Source organism: Plectrocnemia conspersa, unplaced genomic scaffold (assembly GCF_051122295.1).
Source record: "Plectrocnemia conspersa isolate PC_06_02 unplaced genomic scaffold, ASM5112229v1 ptg000013l, whole genome shotgun sequence".
NCBI lineage: Eukaryota > Metazoa > Arthropoda > Insecta > Trichoptera > Polycentropodidae > Plectrocnemia > Plectrocnemia conspersa.
Genome location: NW_028277177.1, coordinates 17446229 through 17462757, shown reverse-complemented (window position 1 = coordinate 17462757; position 16529 = coordinate 17446229). Strand labels below are relative to the sequence as shown.

Sequence of the window (16529 nt, the reverse complement as noted above, 5' to 3'; positions counted from 1 at the left end):
TATTGCTACCTTTCTTCTGAATCGATTCGCTATTCAGAGATAAGTACAAAAGGGTGGTAAAAGAGCAATCATAAACTTTCACAACTATAAATATAAGCGTTTATAATAATGTTTCATTTGTGAATTGCGTAGCGGACACATAACCTTTTCAAATACCATAATATTTTATGAAATTATAATATAATCTTGATACAGAAAGTTGTGTAAGGAATAATACGTTTGATTTTATGGTAAATTTCACATATAATTGTTCATTTTCTTGCCCATTTTTAATTACTTTGCCCTGACGTAACGGTACGCGATCTTTGTACTATAAAATATTATTAAATTCGCAATACTTTTGAATCCCATACAGTTCATGTAATTACTAATAAATATGGTACTTATGTATAGTCTCGCAGGATCCAGTCGTCTCCGATTTTTTGATTTTAGATACTAAACAACAAAATCTAATGACCAATATCCCATTATATCACAGAACACCGATTCCACAGTTTAAAACAAAAGCCTCAATTCCGCGAAATATATAACAGGACATAATAAACCAATTATGTCCGAGCATTGATTTATGCCAAACGCCAGTCCAGCGACCAGTAAATGAATGGATCAAATCCAGTGAAATATGATTCATACATTGTAGAATAAGAGCTAGAGAGCTCACGAGTCAGCCACGAGGAATCAATGGCTGCACCGCATTGCGGCTTATTGTACGACCTGATGTTTAATTCGCATTAATGGCGGACATAAACATGCCGAGCGCGCGCCGCGGTGAATTCCTCTTAATTGATCTCGATGCGATGTCATTATTTCTCGAAACCCTCAGCCACCGGCTGATGATGCTGGAGGCTGCTCGCCCGGTACGTCTCAATGACGAGGGAAGATCTATTATATCTTGATGTGCTATCAAGATTTCAAGCTAGATAAGAGAGACGAGTGGAAAACGAGATATTTGGTTCGCTGAGCAGCTCATAGTTCACTAATAATAAAAATAAATAAATAGAAATGTTCGTATTTTTGCCCCCATTTTGTTCCAACATATACTTATACAAATTTCTGTTGAACGTAAATTTGAGAATTCTCTTCTTGAGCTTATATCTAGAATTCCATTTTGTTTTCAATATGCAACGGTCAATAGCATGCTTAATCGCACTGATTTAGTAACCATTATGTGTGTTTTATTTCAAGCGAATTATTACAAATTACATAAAAATGGCAACGTCACAAATTAGCGCGGACAAATGGGCGTGCGTCAAAAGAGCGCTGCGTCATAAGAGCGTTTACCAAAGTAGCGCTGTAACAAAATAGCGTGCGTCAAATGCGTAGACAGTCATATGAGCGTTTGACAAAAGAGAGCACGTCATAAGAACGCAAAAATAATTGGAGAAAATCAAGTAATGAATATTTTAGGAATTACGTATATAAAATATAAATAAATTGTGAGAAATTTACAAAGAATAAAAATTCACGAGATATAGGCGGTAAAATTAGTATTTTATGTGCCAGAGCGTAATGACGATTAAAATTATTAACCAATGAAAACATTATTACTTATTAATTATTACGTACATACGAAAGTATGACTCCACATCCCCATACGTACGATATACATATATTTTTACTAAAATGAAACGCTGATTTTGAATTTATCATTAGAGTTGTTTTGTAATTTTTCATTAAATTGACAAATAATTATCGACTCGACTTGCAATAAATGCGTTCAGTTATAGGGCAGGTATTATATGGCTCGTCAGACCTTTTTTTCATTTATTTTAGACAACTACACTTATATATAATATATTATATATACGTATTTAACTGTTTATCTAATATATTCTAATATAATATATTAGATAAACAGTTAAATACGTTTATTTATTAAAAATATTTTTTTTAAATACGATGTATATTTATACGAATTACGAAAAAATTAACTCTCGTTTTCATGATATTAAGTATTTTCCTTAAAATCCGCAAATAACAGTTTTATCACTAAGAACTCACTAATAATTATTTTAAAATAAAATGTTCGCTCACCATTATAAATATCTTCATACTATATCTTCACAACACTTTTTTTCACTTATTTTTTATGTGCATTATGCAAGAAATTCCCACATTGTAAAAAAAGCACCACTTTAATTTAACACAATTAGAAATTTGGAAAATCCAGTAAACCGCCACAAATTACTCACAAGAAATCACTCACAAGAAACATAGAAAGTTCCACATTACGCGACATAAAAAAAATACAATTTAATCTCAATAATCCGATAATTTAAAAGAAATGTTATTCCGGCAACCCGTCAATGTCGAAATCTTTGATAAACTAACGTGTTTGAAAAAAACAAAACAATAATAAATCGTAAAATATATGCATTATTTTTAAATAAATAAGATAATATTAAATATTCATATGCTATTTTTAACACATTCATTTCAGGTAATAAATGTACTTTTAGTACCATTTGAAATTTTAGCGAAAATTAAATTTAACTAATAGGCGCTAGTAAAATTATATGCTGCTCTAAAATGTCTATGAAACTCAATTTGACAGTTGTGAAACGTTCATTTGCTGAACCTCAAACCTAACCTAATTATAATTTTAAAACTTTAATTAGCTCAAATCAAAAATATAAGCTAAGCCAACGCATCTCTCATGGGGAAATATGTTGAAGACGATGTACAGACAAACGTCGCAGTTCACATATTACTCCATAATTTATCCGCACTTCGATATTACACTATGTTTTAAAAATATGATAGCTATCTTTACCAATATTACTACGAATTTATGATATAAAAGTATTGGTCAAAGTATATTCAAACCAAATGATGGTCAATAGGAGGGCGCAAAAAAACTTTTCAGAAGTAAAATATTCATGTCAAAACCAATAAAATCGTGTCGGCGCCGTCGCAGTCGACACAATTTTATTGCTTTTGATATGTATTTTTGACTTCTGAGAAGGGATAATTGTTTTTTGTGCTCTCTTATTGATCAAAATTCGGCTTAGATATGTTTCATTCGACTCTCGCTTATTGTAAGTCGTAATATTATTATTAAAAAAATCTTAACATAAATGCAAAATAACCGAGCGCTTCCACTGTAACGGCATGATTTTATTGCTTTTTATGTGTATTCTAATCAGGGATGGCATTGGGGGGGGGGGTAGGTGGGAGCATTCCTCTTCTCCCCCCCCCCTCTTAATTAAATTTAGTCATAAAAATGCATGTTATTTAATGAAATACTATGAATCTTAATGAAATCGAAATATTAAAAAAACGACCACAGACTGGCCAACTTTTGCCCCTCCTTGTAAAAAGCTGAAATCACGCCCTTGAATGGTAATCCGCTTGAATGTATAGATTTGAATTACTAGTAGCTCCTTCTTCGTTCCTGAAGACCGGCTTACGACCGGCATCCTGATCATTGTTTTTATGAATGAACGAAAAGTGTGCATCTGAAAATTCCGTCACAAAAACTATACTATACATAATTTAAATATTTCTCTAAAATCCTACGTATAAGCAGATAAACAGAAACATTTTTTAGAATTTCAAATAAAATTACATTAATATTTTTATTACTATGTCATCATACAAAGGCAATTACGTTTAGTTGGAAATTCTAAGATTGGTTATAATATCAATATTATACGAGTAGATGAATAACAGCATTTCTGACAGATTCTGTCACGATCCGCATTAGATTACACACAATTCCAACCCGAAAACTGACTTTCGCCGAAATATCTTCCGCAAGCCATTCAAGGAAAGAGCTCAATTCGCGCCAGAAAATTCCTACATCGGTTTCGGACACGACGTTGCCCCCCTTTGCGGAAGTCTTTCCTGACCGCGCACTGGTATTCAGCCAGATGTCAGACCGATATACCTGTCGGCGTTTCTGTGCACAGGTATTCTATTTCCGAACGGCCATCTCGATCGATTTATCTTTGTTTGTAACCAGTTTAGAGTTACCGATCGGTCAAGATAAACGGCGCGTATTATTCAAACTCAACAACTCTGATTGCCCGCCTAGCGTTTTGACCTATCATTATACCATTATTAATAGCGATGCCTAAGGTTGGAGGTCGACAAACGTGTGTTTTACTCCATTACGCGAGAACTTGAAGTCGACACTTCAAAAGCTTCGATAGAAAGTCTTGAATGGAATATCTATAGAACATAAATATTGTACTTACGAGGGGCGGTATATAAGTTGGTGAAAACCAGAAAGAAAATTTCTCATGCCCGAACAAACATTTTTCTAGACAAAATGAGTACATGCCAGTAACATAGCGAAATAAATTATAATAGCAAAATTTATAAAAAAATACAACTTCAATAGCCGTCAGATGGAGTGCCAAGTGACGCTACGCAGATCGCGTGCTCTCTCAGTCTTTATGTAATTGATTGGCAGACAATCAATACGTATATATTTAAGTGACTGCCAGACAATCAACGCGTAATGAGGATGACATGTGATGTGTCCAGAGGATTTACGGCCTGCGATTTCCAATATAGGTTCGAATAAAAAATAAATCATGAGTTCTTTGCAAACGCACATTAAAATCGTATAATTAAAGTTTTTTTAAAGTATTTTCCATTAAAAAATATTTTAAATATAAATACATTTAAATACTTATCCTTATTCATAAATAAATCCATTTTTTTATAAAATTGTGGGTTTTATTCCGATCTTTACCAAACCAGATACATAAGTGCAAGCCCAACAAAGAATTTTACTTCAACTACGTTGACGATTAAAATGACGTAAATCCATAAGTCACAATAAGATTTTAAACAAAGTAGGGGGCTGAAAATTAAAATAGTTTGCGTACCACTACTTTGTCTAGAGACAAAGACTACGACCACACACTTGAAATAAAATTCCGGCCAAAAGTCAAGACAACATTCACCCGAATATAAAAATTGTGTTGCAGGTATGACCTGAGCTAGCTTTTAATAATGATAATGGTAGGGTGCTTAATGTTTTCTGTCTTACAGTTACAGGTATATTGAGTATAATTGTGAACGCTCGCGAAAAATGGGGCATCTAAAAACCTTCGAAATGTGGATCTACAGACGCATGTTCCGTATCAGTTGATATCATCGGAGATGCTCTTTATCAACTCTATCGTTTAAGATAATTGCTGATAATCGACAGTTTATGACACTATCGAAATGATGACCGAATCCCAGCAGACCACTCAGTAGAGCTGGTAAGATAGAGTCGCCGCCACAGAAGAGAAAATTAATCCAGTGAAAGGGCGAAGTTTAGAACCTCAAATAAATAAGTACTAAGCAATATAAATCCAACTTAATAGTGATAAATAACACGTAATTAATAATATTATTCTACAAAACCTACAAAATAAATTTAGTTTGCCTACCTAATACTACATTTTCCATAGTCGTGACGCATTTTTGATGCTGCCAATTTCAAAGCCCTGCTGCACAGCTTCTACGGTAAATAATTATGATGGTAGTTCTGCGAGACGTGTCAGGTCGTTCAGGTTAAGTAAGACGGATCCACTGTCGGGAGATTGACCGACGCGGATTATGATCTATCGATCATCTTGATACAATCCTCCGTTTGGGTCACTCTATTACCGCCCATCAGTCACGTGCGAATACAATAGAATTGCTTATACAAGACTTCGTTATTGCACTATTATTAATAATAAATAACTGTTTACTGTTCAATTAATATTAAGATAGTAATCGACTTCTGACTACTTGACTTGTATAGATTAATATTTTGTTAGGCCATCTAATATTTTAGTGTCAGAAATTGCTTTCCAGTCGAGATACTGTAAAACGGTAAGACGATCAGACAAGATATTCGAGCCGCTCGTTGCTTAATTAAAATATCCTCGTGTATTTCTAAAAGTATATCACGTTTGAATTGACGTAATTAAAATACAACGAAGTGACAAGGATCCGTGTTGTTGACTAAGCTATAACTTGAGTCTCTAATAGAAGGTGTATTATAACAGAGTTGAGTACATAAAATTAGTAGCAACACTAAGTCAGTCTGCAAGATTTCGTAGCGGAGGTCCATCGTATAAATAGTTTTCCATTTGTTTTGATCAGCTTTGGTGTATGTCTTGATAGACATATTATTATATTTTTACTTATTTTCAGGAAATTAAACCATTTTACAATTACTAAAAACTGTATTTTAAGGCAAAATTTCGTTTCAAGAATGTCAAAAACAGAAATAAAGCTGCTCCCAAAATGGACAACTGAGCAAGGGTGCAATTTAGTGACTGATTTTTCTATTTTAAGAATATTTTACAAGCCAAAGCTAATAAAATAAAAAAATTAAATATGTAGCATTCATACAAACTGGTGCAGACCGTACGTGACAATAGACAGATCAAACTTAAAGAATCACAATAGCTATTCGAGACTTTATATTGCATTACTTCATAAACTTTAAATTTTACAATATTTTGTTTTCATAATAGTTTTAAAATATCAGATTATTTCTAGACAAGTTTATTCAAAATAGTGAGTTACAATTTAGTGTCATTACTTTTCTTTTATGTTTATTAAATTATCATACGTAAGTGAATAATCTTCCAAACAATAACAAAACTAATATTTATTTTTTAAGAATTTGTGTGTTCTCATTAGCTATTCTCTCAATCGCTAATCTCATTTCGATTGAGAACATTTCAGAATTTTCAGGCGTTTCATGTTCTTGAACGTTTGCTACAGGAATTGGTCCAGATAATATTTCATCTTCGTTGATACAAGGCAATGGTCGGCTCGGTGTATTCTTGAAATCCTCACTTTCTTCAATAAAATACTCTACTTCTAGTGCATTTGCTTGATTTTTAACATCTTCATCTTCATCCTTACACGTTAATGTATCTTCTGATATGCTATCAATATTTCCACAAGTATACGTTGCATTACTCTCAATTGATGCCGGTTCGGACACATTATACGTATTGTTGAGAGATTCGTGTAAAGTTATTGTATCGACACTTTCTGCATCATCATTCTCAAATGTGTTTTGAGACTAAAAATATGAATATGAATAACATTTATAATAGCTTATATATAATATTATTAATACCTCTTCGGTAAGATATGTTTGTTGGTTGACTATCACATCTTGAATTAATTCCATGTTACTCTGCAATACATCATCGTTAATATCATAACTGCTTAAAACTTCAATTTTCTTATTCATCCCAGAACTAACACTTCCTTTCATAAAGTCAACATTTTTTAGATCATCGTCACGTTTAATTTCAACAATTTTATTTTCACATTGTTGTTGATTTCTTGAATTATCTAAACAATAATAATAATCTAATTAGGTAGTTTCTAAAATAAAATGTTTTAAAACAGTTTATTCTATACAAACCAGTGCCTATTAAATTAGAAAGCAATAACAGCTCATTTCTTGTTTTTTCATCATCCTTCTTTTGCGACGTCCACTTTTTAGCTTCCACTTCATCATCTTCGACCTCTTGAACTAAACACTTACCTCTATTGAATTTTGACCAAGTTATATTTTCAGTTTTCCATGGAAGTTTAATTTCTAAACATTGAAATCAATAATATCAATATTTGTTATTACAAATCTCTTATCACCTCAGTTAGCAAAGTGCAAGGTGAAGATTCAAATATTTTAAAATATCAAAAGGATTTCACGCACAATAGCAATCGTTCAGGTCGCAGAAAGGAAAAGGGGTAAGGTAACGGGCGATCTGTCCCTATCTACCATCTAAATGATTAATATATCATCTCTAATTAGACTAATAACAACTGTTGGATTCGAAACAAGGACAAGGAAGAAACATCGGACCATATCAAACAGAAAATGTAACAATAATGGAAGATAGCCGATTGCTTAAGACAGTTCTAAACTTTTAGCAGACCGCTCGGAAGACTACAACTACGTTAAAGAGAGAGTGTGTCAGACACTGTTCTTATAGGACTAGGCTGGTGAAAGAATGAAGTTCAGACTAGTGAGATGATTGAATCTTATCTAGGTGGCCATGGTCCAGATTGAGGCTTAAATAATCAATAATCTCTTACCGTCACATACGGGAGAATTTTCATTTTCTTCTTCACTATCACTTTCTAAATCATTTTTTTCTATAAAGCTAGTATCGTTTGCCTTTATATTTGATTTTATCATAGATTTTTTTTCTTCTTCATTCTAAATTACATAATAAAAAAATAATAGTATTTATGCTTTTTAGTAATATTTCATATACATATTATACTTACATCAATGTCTTCACTATTTGCTTCAATAAACTTTCGTTTTGACTGCGCTTCGTTTCGTAATTGTATCAAAGCATCAACCGAGTCTCGTATCTTTTTATTGTCTCGATCAATCCACCTTTGCCGTTCTAAAATTTCTTCATCCAGTCCACCTAATGATGTAAACACTTTTAAGATTAGATGCTCTGCTTAGTAATTGCACTATGATACAATAATTATTATATAATGATTAAACTTACTAAATATATACACTCTATTATGGACAGCCAATACTATGAAACGACACTCATTTTGACTGATAATGATATTTATTTTGAAAAACGTTTCCAAATATATACAAAAACAGTGACGATATTAGTATTGAACATATATACATTCCTTAACTTACAAAATAGATTGAAATCCAAAATTTATCATCTCATTCTTACCGATAGCAATAGATAGCTAATATAGATTCAGCATATCGAACGGACTATAGTTTATTTATTACAAATAAATATATATTTATCATACCTCTTTGCCAAGCTTCAGCGCAAGCTCTATCCCTTGGGAACACCGGTCGATTGTCCAAGTTCAGCAGATTTTTCAGTTTCAATATTACCGTTTTCCTATAAGCCGGTATGTTTTTGATCAAAGGATTTCCTGTCAATACAAGAACTGAAAAAAACATTTAAGACATTTTAATTATTCACACACTTATAACATATAGATACTAGATACTTATAAAATACCCCTTAATTCGGTTACTTCAGCAAAGACATCTAGTACGCAAGGGTTTTCTAAACGATTGTAAGAAATGTCAAGTACGGATAACTGCTTACATTCAATCAATTTTTTTATATCATCTAAAAAAATAATATTTTTATATCACATAAACATATATTGTGATTTGATTTACATTATCTTACCGACAGAATGTAAGAAATTGTGACTGATACTGAGTGTACGCAGATTTGGAATGACGTTCAAATTCTCAATGGTCTTCACTTGATTGTAATCAAGGTTCAATATATCCAGTTCTGGACATCCTTCAAGATTCTCAATCTTTTTGATAAGATTGTAATGTAAGAACAAGCACTTAAGCTGAGACTGAGTACTCAATCCGTCTATACATTTTATACCGTTGTTTTCCAAATAAAGACACTTTAACCCCGTGTATTCTTCAAGATTCTCAATTTTTTCAAAACCCTTAATAAATAATGATATATTATTATACATATTATATATACTGCTTATTTCATTAACTATAAATATACAAACTTTAAAGTGCAAGTACAATACATCATTCAAATATGGGACTGTATATAGTTTATGCTCTTTGCAATGTTTTAAAATATATTCTTTACTCATTTCAAGAGATTTAAAATACCTTGATGCCTTTTTATCAACATCATTCTTTATTTCTATAACTTTATTTTCTTCGTTCTTAACAGAATCACTATCAATTTTACTGATATTCTTTTCTTTTGTCTTAATTAGTTTAATAACTTCCACAGTTTTATGCTCATTTATGTTTTCTTTCAGCACCAATGTTCTATTTTCAATTAAGTCTTGATTCAGTGAGCTATTACTTTCCTTTGATTTTATAGCAGGGTGTAATATTGTATTTGATAATTTTAAGACCTCATCAATGTTTTTCATAACATTTTGTGACTCTTTTAAAGTGTTTGTCAGTGAATTGTTAATGTTTCTTATATTTTCAACACTCTCGTTATTTTCCACAGAAATTATTTTAGAAATCTCTTCATATGACACACTTTTATGTTTATTGTCTTTTACACCGACACAATCACGGTATTTCATTACAGTTTCTTTTGACTGTTCAATAATATCATTAATCTCCTTTTTTAATGTTTCCAAAGATTCAATTTTGATATGAATATCAGTTTTAACAATATCAAGAAATCTTTCATCGCATTCGTCATATTCATTGTCATCGTCTTGTTTACTATTTTTTTTCTCCGTTAATAGTCGGTCTGATTCTTTTTCATCTTCGGACATTAGAGGAACAGTTACTTTCTCGAGTGCATCTAAAGTTTCCAATAGTTTACCCACAACGTCATTAGAAGCACCTTTTTCTTTGTGGTGCCTTAAATCGCTCAAAAGCTTAGAAACATCAATCTGTTCTTGTTTTGTCTCTTCAATGTCTTCAACAGATATATCAGGCAGAACGTTATGAATATTTTTTAATATTTCATGAGTATCTTTTATCTTTGATTCTAGCTCGTTCGAATGATAAATATTTATGTTATTCATGTTTTCCTTGTATTTTATGAATAAATTCTCCACACATATTTCATCTTCAGGTATGTTTATAAAAATAAGAAGTGATTTTATTCCTACCACGTTACCATCTTTGATCAATTCCTTCACAATGATATTTAAAGCATTTTCAATGCCGTATTCATCATTTTCAATCTTAACGAGAACCTGAGGACGACTCATATTTGTATTATGATCAGATATTTTATTTCGATTTTAAATATAAGACGTAACTTCTCAAATTAATCCTAGCAACAGGCTTGAAAATAAACTGTTGATAATCAATAAGTATATTTCCATAGAAACAAATAAAATTATCTTGTATATTTACCATTGAGATGAATAAAAATAAGATATATATTTTTACTAAATATTTACTGAATCATTTATATTAAAAATTAGTGATTTTTTTTATTCAAATTTATCTTACATTCTGTGTAAAATGAATGTCATACCATTTAATAAAATGTTTGACAACAAATTAAATAATAAAATAAAATTAATATTCATTATAAAAAAATAATAGTACAGAAAAAGCCCCCCCCTCCCCTCCCCCTTCACTTTTTTCTCTCTCTCTCTCTCTAATTAGGAATTATATTTAAAATTTATTTAATCATAATTATTGAAAAAAATAATGTTGTGTAATATTTTTAATTTTTGCTTATTGTATTTTGGGGACGGGGTGGTGACAGGTGCCAATTAGACACAGATTGAGCTGCTGCAGAAGTGTTTTATTGAAGTATATAAAAAGTTACATGGTGTTTATACAATGGAACGGGGCACGAGACCGCGCCTGCGCGCAAACGTGCCGAGGGTTGACAGAAAGAAATCCGTTATGCCAGTGCTACCCAAGAGCCGCCAAGTTTTGGCCATAAAAAATCTATATTTAATATAAATAAGCTCACAGTATTTTATATAATAAATACTGTAGGTTTTAATTTTTTCTATCAACCAGCTCACTATTTGCAAAGAAAATTAGAGGGGAGTGGTTTAGCACATTTTAAATTGCGGCATTTTTGGTCTGGGAACTGGGGCAAATTAGCTTAAATTGGGTAAAACTAAAAATTACAGGGCTAATGAAATCTCTATAAACATTAAAAAATTCAACAAAATCATTCATAAATTATTTGCTTAAAATTAATCTTTATTATGCGGCTTCTGTGTTACAAGTTTGGAAGGGGGGGGTCAACAGAATTGTAATAGTGCGGAACAAACAGGTAACTAGCTCATTGACATCTTGTGTCATAGGGGAGGGAGGGGTATACAATTCACGAGAAACCGTAACATAATTTATGAAAGCCGCCTTACACATATTTAATATTGAGAACTAAGAACTGACCATCTCGAGCGCATCCTAATTGCATTTTTCTCAATGCCTTTTTTATTATTGAATTTTGCTATCTCGCAGAGAGTAATATTTGTCTTTTTTTAGTATGTATATTTTGTGTTATTAGAGTATACATGTTGTGTTATCACCTATATAATATTACTGTCGGAGGCCAAATTATTAAGGTAAGTACTATTATTTTGAAGTTTGAATGAATATTATGATGAATTTACTAGTTTTAGTTTTTTTTTGTTATTTTTTATTTATTATAATGCTTTATTTAAAATATGAAAACAACATACTACGAAAACGACATATAAACATTTGTGGAGGCATTTATTTATTAATTCATTATGACCAAAAATGTATAGCACTCTGGTAGCACTAATGTGACGCCGGTAAAGGGCAGTACATCTTTTTTGTGGGCCTTGGCGGGAAAACTACGGCCGGTGGTGTCTGTCCACCGTTCACTCGCATATATTTCAATAACAAACATCAGGCCCAATCTGTGTGTAATTACCACCCATCCGCCAAACATTTATTAAAATTCTAATAAAAAATCTAAATATTTGGTAGTGCCACCTTTTGCTACAATTAAAGCTTCTCATAGTTGTGGCATGTTTTCAATACAATTTTTTCTTTTGTGCTGGATTTTAGTGTTATTATGACTAAGGTGACGAGATTTTGAAAATATCAAAGAAGGACACCAAAAATAAAAAGGGCTTCACGGAAATTTTGGTTCAAAAAAGATTAAGAAGGACAGATTGCCGCGAGAGCTAAAAAAGGTTATTTCGAAAATTTTGTTCATAGGCGATCTTCGAAATTTTTCTGAGGAAGTTGCTACGGGAGTACAGAAAAAAGTATTTTAGAAAAAATATGTTTAAGGAGGTTTAGGGGGCTGGTGATGATGGCGGGTGGCAATAAGACACGGATTGAGCCGCTGCAGTAATATATTTATTGACGGTTACAGTTGTTTACATTTCAAGGGGCGCGCGCGCGACGGCACGCGTCCGAACCCTTGCGGACTTGCCGGTAGAGAGAGAGAAAACGGTCACGGGATGCTACTCCAGCGCCGACCAGTTTTGGCCATAACAAATCTAAATTCGGCTCCCATATAACTCCCGCCCTAGCGAATTACAATCGCGATATTCAACTAGAGCGAGAGAATGGGAGCCTTGGCACTGCTGATGATTAACTGCTGGTGGCACAAAAGTAGCAAAGCCGGGACGTATGGTGTGGTGGCGCCGCTACATGAGGCGCGAGGGCGCAGCCTCCAGTGACGCGCGGCGTGCTTCGCTCCAAGCCGAGTGGAACACGCGTAGACCCGGGCGGCGTGTAGGGCTCCAGGGGGCGCGAGAATAACGGGCATGTCCGGGAGCACCTTTCGGGGCCCTGTGGTGCGTCGGTGCAGCTACACAAGGCGCGCGCGCGACGGGCTCCGAACATACGGTTCGAGCTCGGAGTCGCGGGGGCGTAGCCCTACGGGTGTGTGACGGGTCACGCGTGGTCCACTCGATCCTGGTCTACGGCAGCACTTCGGTGGCTTCTCGCTGGAGGCGCATGGTGGCGCCGGGTGCTTCCTGGGTCACGTGGTCGGCGGCGGCGGCGGCGGCGGCTGTCAGTGGCGACGGTGGCTGACGATGGCGGCTCATGGTCGGAGGCGCAGACCCATCGTCTTGGTGGTCCGCCAGCTCAAGTTCGGATCCAGGGAAGCTCCGGCGGGGTGGCAGCAAGTGGGTTTGCAGCGGCGTCTGTCTGCCATTTTGCGTCTGACTTCATGTGCGTGCTCAGGATCACGTCGCAAGTTATCAATTTAGGGGTGTGTTGGTGACGGGTGGCAATGAGACACAGATTGAGCCGCTGCAGTAGTATATTTATTGACGGTTACAGTTGTTTACATTGTAAGGGGCACGCGCGCGACGGCACGCGTCCGAACCCTTGCGGGCTTGCCGGTAGAGAGAGAAAACGGTCACGGGATGCTACTCCAGCGCCGACCAGTTTTGGCCATAACAAATCTAAATTCGGCTCCCATATAGGGAAAAGAAAAACAACAAGAGGACAATTTTTTTAAAAAGTTTGGTCATCTTATGCTGCTACACTCTGATAGAGATTTTTATCAACTGCCGCTTGGTAATGATGATTTCCATGACAATTGCTATTTCGTGTTTTTTGTTCAAAAAAATTATTTGAACTCAAAAATACAAAAATATAAGTACTGTCCTTAATAATTTGGCCACCTACTGTATGGAATGTGGAAATTTGCTTAGACCCTTTGTTAAAATTATAACGAATATTTAAAGCAAGTATATGTCTCCTTAAGAGCAAAAAATAGCAACCTGCCAAAAAAGGGATCTTTGATTTGACCCTTATTTATTATATTAATAATTATTAATTTCGAAATTTATTTTAACTCAATTTTCTTGATTTGTACCTTGAGCTAAAATAAATTATTAAATCAGTTCACACTTTAATTAGGAATAAACTAATACATTAACAATATTTTAATTTTAATAAATACAATATTAAAGCCAGTATTGATCAGTTTTACATAAAATGTTGCATGGCTAAGTTTTATTTTGTTCTGACCAAATTTATGAATAATTTTATTGAACCGTATTACTATTTTTATCGTCCGATAACTTTTAACGTCTTCGGTTAACTAGCATGAATGATAATTGGTTAGTTGCGTTTTACATCATCTATTTTATTCATTATCTCCATATTGGTATTTATTTCACTAATTTTCGTTTTTGAGGTTGTTTACGAATCTTATAAATACTGGTATTGTTGCAGGAACAAAATAATATGACATATAAATTAATATGCTGGTATTATTTTTTCTTTAGGGAAGAAGATTATTCAGATTGTAAAAAGGAAGAGAAAGAAGAAAACAAAGATGGTAAATGTGACGGTCAATATAACAGCATATTCAATAAGAAAAGAATAATTAAACGAATATTCATTTCAGAGGAAGTTGAAAATTTAGATAATCAAATGAATCAAGCTCAACTAGCGGAGGAAGAAGACTGGGAGTCCGATGATTATTGGGAACCAAATCAACCGACAAGCTCCCAGCCAAACCATCGAGTGTTGTGGCAATCGTTCGTTAGTAAGCGAATGGCAGAAGGCCACTTTTGCCCTGCTGATATCCACGTTCCTATTATATACAATAAGAGACAACCAGTAATGGAAGTACTAGGACAATTTGACGACGCACCGTCTGATGAAGAAAACAGTAAAAATAACAAAACTATACAAACGACTACAAAACAAAATTAATATATGAGCTGTGTTACACTTTTATTTTGTCAATAAACATTAATAATGTATTTCAACTTTTATATTCTATATTAACTTTCTGGGTTTTCTTGGTGATGGTGGTGATAATCTCGACCTCGAGTCATTCATTCAATTAACTGCCAATTTACAGCACAAACTTCAAACTGAATTATAAACAAAACACCATATCAAATTAGGTTTTCCAAGGTTAAAATACATCATTCCAAATATGTCTATTGCAACAAACGAGCAATTTCATTCTTCAACATATTTGGTAGCTCGTTCCTATTTGAATAAGAAACCTGAAAATACAAACAGATAATAATTTTTAAGATACGTATTATGAAAGTTTAAGTGCTTCAAATTTACATCGAATATTGCAGTTGATTCTTTGCTCCGAATAGTTTGAAGTAAAGGTACCGGTTTCCCCTGGGATATTGGAATCGTAGCCAACAATACCATGTCTCCTACATGTTCAAAAATTCTTTCTATTTGTTTAATAAACTTCTTACTAAACAGTTCCATCTTGCCAATTTCATCCACTATAATGACGCGTTTAGTTTCCACCGACTAAAACATTAAAAAATTAAGTAAACCATAGAAGTTTAAATAAAGGAAGAGAACGTCACCTGTTGCAATACTGGTATCGCCACGGATTCAAAATCATTGACAAACACGCTATACCTGCCAACTTTAAACCTTGAATTATCATTTTCCATACAAAGTCTAGCCAACGGAGCTCTCTTTCCATCTAATGTAACTATATCAAAACCTATTCTCTTATTGTTTTCTCTCAATTCTTCAGTGTAAAAACCAGTAGGCGATATACCCATCTGCTGCAATAGTTCGTAGGTCTTCTTTATAGCGGTCGTTTTCCCTATTCCTGCAAAATAATACTTTCAAAACGAAATTATATTCATTGCTAACTAACAATACAACGATGCGTATTATTAAATAGTAACCTGGTGGACCAGTCAATAATAAGCGCCTATTATTAGCCATTCTAACCTGCGCCGCCATTTAAATTAATTGTATTCAATTTTGTTAAGCGTCAAAAATCAACCACGATTTGAAAATGACAGATCGACCACTCTAACACAACCTCATTATATTTGACCATAAACTCATTGTGATAATAATATGCATTTATACTTTTGTCGAACAACATTATTCTATTTTTGGCCACGAGAGATGGCGGGTGGCAATTAGACATAGATTGAACCGCTGCAGTAGTATTTTATTGACGATTTAAAGTTACATGTTATTTATTATTTATATACAGTAAACGGTGCGCGGGGCCCGCACTAGCATGTGAGCCCGCTAAAGTCGCCAAGAGAAGAGTGTGTCTGTTACGCCAGTGCTACCAGAGTACCACCAAGTTTTAGCCATACATATTTATAAATATTTTTAA

At 33.7% G+C, this 16529-nt stretch overlaps 3 protein-coding genes across 5 annotated transcripts; 1 reads left to right on the top strand and 2 right to left on the bottom strand.

The window, feature by feature from the left end:
* Nucleotides 1-6488: 6488 nt before the first annotated feature.
* dtr (defective transmitter release) lies at nucleotides 6489-10791 on the bottom strand. The gene is made up of 9 exons (XM_088202821.1): nucleotides 9511-10791; nucleotides 9159-9438; nucleotides 8982-9095; nucleotides 8764-8907; nucleotides 8254-8402; nucleotides 8059-8182; nucleotides 7382-7558; nucleotides 7088-7308; nucleotides 6489-7030 (listed from the first exon to the last, which is right to left on the bottom strand). Exons 1-9 carry the CDS (start codon nucleotides 10693-10695, stop codon nucleotides 6608-6610), a joined length of 2817 nt encoding a protein of 938 aa, XP_088058947.1. The 5' UTR covers nucleotides 10696-10791; the 3' UTR covers nucleotides 6489-6607.
* A 2695-nt stretch (nucleotides 10792-13486) lies between these two features.
* LOC148227444 (uncharacterized) lies at nucleotides 13487-15168 on the top strand. Its single transcript, XM_088202827.1, has 3 exons — nucleotides 13487-13618; nucleotides 14686-14738; nucleotides 14808-15168. Coding segments are annotated over exons 1-3 (366 nt in total). The 5' UTR covers nucleotides 13487-13616; the 3' UTR covers nucleotides 15119-15168.
* On the bottom strand, nucleotides 15123-16483 carry LOC148227443 (cancer-related nucleoside-triphosphatase). 3 transcript variants are annotated; one of them, XM_088202823.1, is made up of 4 exons: nucleotides 16081-16483; nucleotides 15748-16001; nucleotides 15488-15688; nucleotides 15123-15420 (listed from the first exon to the last, which is right to left on the bottom strand). In XM_088202823.1, the coding sequence occupies exons 1-4, from the start codon at nucleotides 16136-16138 to the stop codon at nucleotides 15352-15354; spliced, it is 582 nt and encodes a 193-aa protein (XP_088058949.1). In that variant the 5' UTR covers nucleotides 16139-16483; the 3' UTR covers nucleotides 15123-15351. The 3 variants fall into 3 exon arrangements, with proteins under 3 accessions (XP_088058949.1, XP_088058952.1, XP_088058950.1); XM_088202826.1 differs by having other exon boundaries at nucleotides 15748-16014; nucleotides 16081-16249; XM_088202824.1 differs by having other exon boundaries at nucleotides 15748-16014; nucleotides 16127-16206.
* Nucleotides 16484-16529: the final 46 nt, after the last annotated feature.